Source organism: Sinocyclocheilus grahami, unplaced genomic scaffold (genome assembly GCF_001515645.1).
Source record: "Sinocyclocheilus grahami isolate Dianchi unplaced genomic scaffold, SAMN03320097.WGS_v1.1 scaffold616.1, whole genome shotgun sequence".
NCBI lineage: Eukaryota > Metazoa > Chordata > Actinopteri > Cypriniformes > Cyprinidae > Sinocyclocheilus > Sinocyclocheilus grahami.
The window spans coordinates 272,023-278,493 of record NW_015505795.1 but is presented as its reverse complement, the minus strand read 5'-3'; the positions used below and the strand labels follow the sequence as shown (position 1 = coordinate 278,493).

The 6,471-nt window shown below is 34.5% G+C and overlaps 1 protein-coding gene across 1 annotated transcript in view; it reads right to left on the bottom strand.

Moving 5' to 3' along the window:
- b3galnt2 (beta-1,3-N-acetylgalactosaminyltransferase 2) overlaps positions 1 to 6,471 on the bottom strand; it is a 37,726-nt gene that overhangs the window by 13,433 nt on the left and 17,822 nt on the right. The window contains exons 4-6 of the mRNA XM_016241240.1: positions 5,774 to 5,967; positions 1,570 to 1,665; positions 1,286 to 1,396 (exon numbers count right to left, since the gene is read on the bottom strand). Coding sequence (XP_016096726.1) covers positions 1,286 to 1,396; positions 1,570 to 1,665; positions 5,774 to 5,967 — 401 coding nt within the window. The remainder of the gene's footprint in view (positions 1 to 1,285; positions 1,397 to 1,569; positions 1,666 to 5,773; positions 5,968 to 6,471) is intronic.

Genomic DNA, 6,471 nt, shown 5'->3' with positions numbered 1-6,471 from the left:
TGAAGATAAAAACGTCTTAAAGGGGTCATATGATGCGGTTTCAATGTTTCCTTTCTCTTTGGAGTGTTACAAGCTCTTGGTGCATAAAGAAGATCTGTAAAGTTGCAAAGACTAAAGTCTCAAATCCAAAGAGATATTCTTTATAAAAGTTAAGGAAATGTTATTATGGATTATGGACTCATATTTTAGCAGGAAGCAATGGTTTGAAGATAAAAACGTCTTAAAGGGGTCATATGATGCGATTTCAATTTTTCCTTTCTCTTTGGAGTGTTACAAGCTCTTGGTGCATAAAGAAGATCTGTAAAGTTGCAAAGATTAAAGTCTCAAATCCAAAGAGATATTCTTTATAAAAGTTAAGAGTCAACCACACCTACCTAAAACGGCTCGTTCTAACACGCCCCCACATGTCTACGTCACGATGTGGGAAGATTTGCATAACGCCGCCCACATGTTCACGCAAAGAAAGAAGGCGTAACTTTTATTCTCGCTGTAGTATTGTTGCTGCCGCCGCCATGTCGTGAAGATGCTGTGTTTCGTTGTGAAAGTGAAACTACTTTGTTTGGTCTTCCAAAAGAGGACAGGACTAGAAATCAGTGGTTAAGTTGTATTTACAACACTGTTCCAGAACAGTTCAACCCAAATATTCAGATGTGTGCAGCACATTTTATGGAGGACTGTTTCCTGATCCTGGGAGAGTAGACTACAATGCCGGCTGTTCTAACTCACAGACTGGAAGTACGTTTTATATTTAAAGAATTAGCCACTGACGATTCAAACGTGAGTTTCGGGCAGTGTAGAGTAGCGCTTGTTGTTTGTCATTTCTCCGATCACAAATGCAGACATGGTTTTATGTTTACGTGGTGCGATGCAACGCAACGCGTAAAAAGACAGTATAAGTCATTATAATCAGTAATTATGTCCCCACTGGATGCAACAAATGCCTCGTTTATAATGGGTTTTAATGTTTTTGTCTCGTCGCTCCGGCCGGACAGGGCATCACAGTATGGTGAGGGGCGTAACATTTCCGTCACACGCTTGAGGTATTCGGCCAATCACAACGCACTGGATAGCTGGCCAATCACAGCACGCTTTTCAGACCGATGAGCTTTGTAAAAATCGACTGAGGGTGAATCATTTTAAGCAAATGTTCATTTTGGGGTGAAATATGCCTTTAAGAAACCCTCCAGAACACTGACGCATCACAATGGGCCGTTTTGCACATTCATACACGCTTTTAAGCGTTCTGCAGTAATACAACCGAATGAACAGATGTTGTTTCCCTCACAGATCCAAACTTGAGCACCCCTCCTCCGTTACTTAGGTGGACCGCAGACGTGTTGACAGACATCAGGCCCGTCGAATCCGAAGCCTCCCACAGAAGAGTTCCCTCAAAACCCTGCAGATGAAGACGAGTTCACAAACATCACGTCCTCCAGTGTGAGTGAAACCAGCAGCGGCAGTAACGTGCTATTCAGCATTCAACTACATTAATGATGTTTAAACCCTAATCTAGTCACTAGTCATTAGTGTAGGTGGTTTCCTATAAATGCTCTTTTCTCCTCGTGTCACCTTGGGAAGAATGAACTGCTCGACAGGTTTGTAAAACATCCCACCCACACGTGTGCCTGGACTCAGTGCGCTGAAGCGAGCAGTAACCACCGGCTCCTGCAAACACACATACACACACAATTTATTTAAATCCACTTAAAATAAATAATTTACAGGGACATAAGATGCATGTACAAAATACATGTACAAAATCATGGACCAATGGCATACAGCAGATCTTCAAAACACACACACACACACACACACACACACACACACACGGCTGTAAACGTGTCAACAGGAACACCACAGACTATATTTGCTCAGCTGCAGACAGTGAAGTTTTTAGAATAAACCATGACAAGCACAAGTCGATATGTGATTTCTGCATCCTCACTGGGCCTCAAGACGCCATGTCTTACAACATTTGCCCTGCTGGTGCAAGCCAAGAAATTTAATTTCCATCACATCACACATAATCTGTTTATTTTGATCTTCTGTGGTGGTAATGGCATTTAAGAATAAAATGTGTCTCGTTATTTTATACAATCCTAAATGCACGCACATAATATTCTTACATTTTTGTATGGCCAACTTATTTTATTACAAAAAATAATAATAAAAAATCTTGTCTTTTTTTCTGAACCAGCAAATGTTGTTTCCATTAAATTATTTTTTTTATTAATAAATATTCTGTAAAGCATAAATAATAAAAATAAATTCTCTCTATATATATTTTCTGAACCAGCAAATGTCATTTCCATCACTTATTCTTTAATATTAATAAATATTCAGTAAAAAATTCTCTCTCTCTCTCTCTTTATGAATTAATATATATATATATATACTGAACAAAATTATAAACGCAACACTTTTGTTTTTGCCCCCATTTTTCATGAGCTGAACTCAAAGATCTAAGACTTTTTCTATGTACACAAAAGGCCTATTTCTCTCAAATATTGTTCACAAATCTGTCTAAATCTGTGTTAGTGAGCACTTCTCCTTTGCCGAGATAATCCATCCACCTCACAGGTGTGGCATATCAAGATGCTGTTAAGGCTATTTTATACATCCTAGATACATGCAAAAAATATTCTTAAACCTTTCCATAATTTGACAACTGATAAAAAATAAATCTCAGGTTTTTAGATAGCTAAATATTTAAATAAATAAATATTGAAATTGTTAATTTCAAAATTTGATTAAAGATTATCATGTTATGTTTTAAAATATAATTATACTTATATGATAGATGTTCATATTTTAAAAGTGAACATCTGGGTCTTGGATAAGAGTAAACAACAATAGAATAAAATGCATTTTACAAGAAGCTAGCGCATGAATGATGATTAAAAAGCATAATGAAAAAACTAAATCTTCCTATAACAAAAGGGGAAAAGACTGAAATCTCTTTTTTTTTAGTTTTAATGAAAAATAAACCCCAGGACAAAAATAAAATGTTCTGATAAACAGTGTTGGGGGTAACGCATTACAAGTAACGCGTGTTACGTAATCAGATTACTTTTTTCAAGTAACTAGTAAAGTAACGCATTACTTTTTAATTTACAAGAGAATATCTGAGTTACTTTTTTCAAATAAGTAACGCAAGTTACTTTTTTCCAATTTATTGCTCTCCTGCCCCCATGTTGAAAGAAATCACAAGATGTTACTGTAGTTCTAAAATAAATATGAATATGCATTAATTCATCTCACTCACACACAAAAAAAACAACAACACAGATTCAGTGTTCCTCAAAATAAATAAAAATAATGTAACTGTGTTGAAATTTCTTCTTCTGCATTCTACTGTACAGACGTAAATGTACTTTCCCTTCAGCCTGAGGCTTATTCATTTCACTTTTCAATAAAGTTAGGCTGAAACATTCTTTTGTGCATCAGGCGATCCTGGAGCTGAATAAGACACTTAATCAAAAAATCAAGAGTAATGTGAACATGGTGTAGTTGTAGAAGTGTAAGCAGGAGGGTAAGGTATAATGTAATGTTTAAGGGAGTGTAATGTATATTGTGTTTTGTTTGTGTGTGGATGAAGTGCATGTTGTTGTTTAAAGGATGTTGATTGTTGTAAACACAGATACTGTCATGCAAGAAAAATTTCAGACTCGTCTGACAATAAAGTGTTATAAAGTAAAGTAAAGTAAGTAAGTAAAATATAATTATACTTATATGATAGATGTTCATATTTTAAAAGTGAACATCTGGGTCTTGGATAAGAGTAAACAACAATAGAATAAAATGCATTTTACAAGAAGCAAGCGCATGAATGATGATTAAAAAGCATAATGAAAAAACTGAAAAGACTGAAATCTCTTAGTTTTAATGAAAAATAAACCCCAGGACAAAAATAAAATGTTCTGATAAATGCTGCGATTTTCTGCTGAAAATAAAGAAATCTGCATGAATCAAATAGACAGCACAATTTCCTCAAACTCAACATGTATTATATGAACAGTATTATTATATCAAACATAACAGTCAATATTAGAGGCAAATGCTTGCAGTAAAGGAAGTAGTATTTATCATTTCTAAAGGTCATGCTTACGTCCAGCCACTGTGGTTCATCTGGTTTTATTACTAATATAATCACTCTTTTGTTGATTTTGATTGCTTCTATTGTCCTCATTTGTAAGTCGCTTTGGATAAAAGCGTCTGCTAAATGACTACATGTAAATGTAATATCACAGTTAAACTAGACACTGGGCAACATTTTCCCAAAACCAATGGCTTTAAATGCATGAATTCTGTTCTAATGCTATAATAAAATACAGTACCTTGTGCATTTTTAACACATGCAACATTACTGGACTTATTGGTCAAATACAATCATAATATGACTATTACTGATTCCTGTCCTATCATTTCTCATGTTTTAGAGGCATCCCATCAGTCTGTTGACTTCGACGAAGCGTGGAAATGTATGAAATCGTGGCATTAGGCGATGCGGCTGCGTCGACCTCTGCGCTCATCGAGAGAGAGATCAGAGAGACTCCACAATCAAAGCCACTGATGGAGAAGACTTTATTGAATTTGCTCTCCGCACATTTATCTCTGCAGCTCGTCGGAATGAGCGATACGTCTCTTGACGTCTCTCCAGTACATTTATCAAATAAATGAGTAATGTCTAGCGGGATGATGAAAACTCACCTTAAAAGGCCAACAGGATATTTTGGGTTTCTCTTGTGGCAAGAACAAATTGAATGACTTTACAAAGTGCAATGGGAGTTTCTAAAAGAGTGTAATGGAGGACGACTGTTTTGTGCATATTTTACAGCTCTGGCGGGTCGTGATCTGAAAATGGGTCACGGGTCTGTTCTGATCAGGTCAGAGAAGTCCGTTTATCTTCTTTTAATGAGAAGAAATCATGGACAGGTTGTGTGACGGCCTCATCTTCCAAAACCATGGTTTATAATATTGTTAAGTAATTATTTAAATAATTATTAATTTTCATTTGGTTTAGTTTAGTGGCAGGAAAATCATCTAAATTCTTTAGAAAAATAAAACCATTATTATTATCATTTCACTTTATTATTAATAATAATAACAACAATAATCATTTAAATTAAAATATAACAACAATCATAATAACATTATTATTTAATTATACTTTAATTCCATTTTTTATAACAATTGTAATAATAATCATATCATATAATCATATAACAAAATAATAATCTATATTATTACTGTTTAAAACAACAACATTATTATTATACAATCATTTACATTAAAAGATAATAATAATAATGGTTTTATTATTATTATTAATGGATTATATTTTATAATTATTATTAAGTAATGATTTCAATTAGATGTAATTCAATAATAATAATAATAATAATAATAATAGTTATTATTATATATACCCTATTCCTTGAATGAAAACCATGACCATAAAGAAAATACAACCCAGAAGAAGTTCATATTGGTTCATTTGCATTGAGCACAAAACCATCTGAAGTCAAGCTGACGTTTATGCATTTACAACGTTGTCATTTTTCATATTTCTCGGTCATGTTCATAACTGTGCATACTGAAGTTCATTGTAATATGAATCATTTTCATTAGATTTTAAAGGGCATTTTCGTTTGGTTTTTGCGTTTGTACTGTAATTATAAAGCTCCTGTACTGTGATGTTGAGTCTGATCCAGTTGAGACTTCATCATCTGATGCGTAATGTTGAGACTCCAGACTGCGTTTGTGCTCGTACCTCTTGGTCCACCTGGAAGAGGCGGACGGTGACGTTGCCCCTGAAGTCGTCTCGCGGTCCGTTGGGAAAGACGCCCAGCTGGGTGATGACCACCGAGTGAAGGACCCTGAAGTCCAGACTGACGGCAGAGACATCGGACGGCTGCAGCGCAGACGTGTCAGGAACGCTCAAGATAGCCATCTCCTGCCCAGCAGCTGAAGCAGAGCTCAGGTTAACTCAATCATTCATGCTTCTGCTTAAATACTCCAATTAGTTCAGCAGGCAAATATCAATTCTTTAGAAAAAATAAAACCATTAATAATAATAATAATAACAATGCTTTTATTCTATTATTGATTGTTTATGTTTTATTCTATAACTTGTAATATTCTTTTAAAATAATTATTTAAATAAAATAATAGTAATAATAATAATAATAACAACTTTTATTATTATTCACTATTGTAATTTAGATAATTTAATTAAGCTCTCTCAATAATAATTATAATTACTATTTGTATATGCATATATATATATACACACACACACACACACACACACACACACACACACGTCATTATACACATGTGTGTCCTCATAAACCATATATACCTGAACACATACACACACACACATATATACACACACACGTAATAAATGTGTGTGTGTGTATGTGTGTGTGTGAGTGTGTGTGTATATATGTGTGTGTGTGTGTGTGT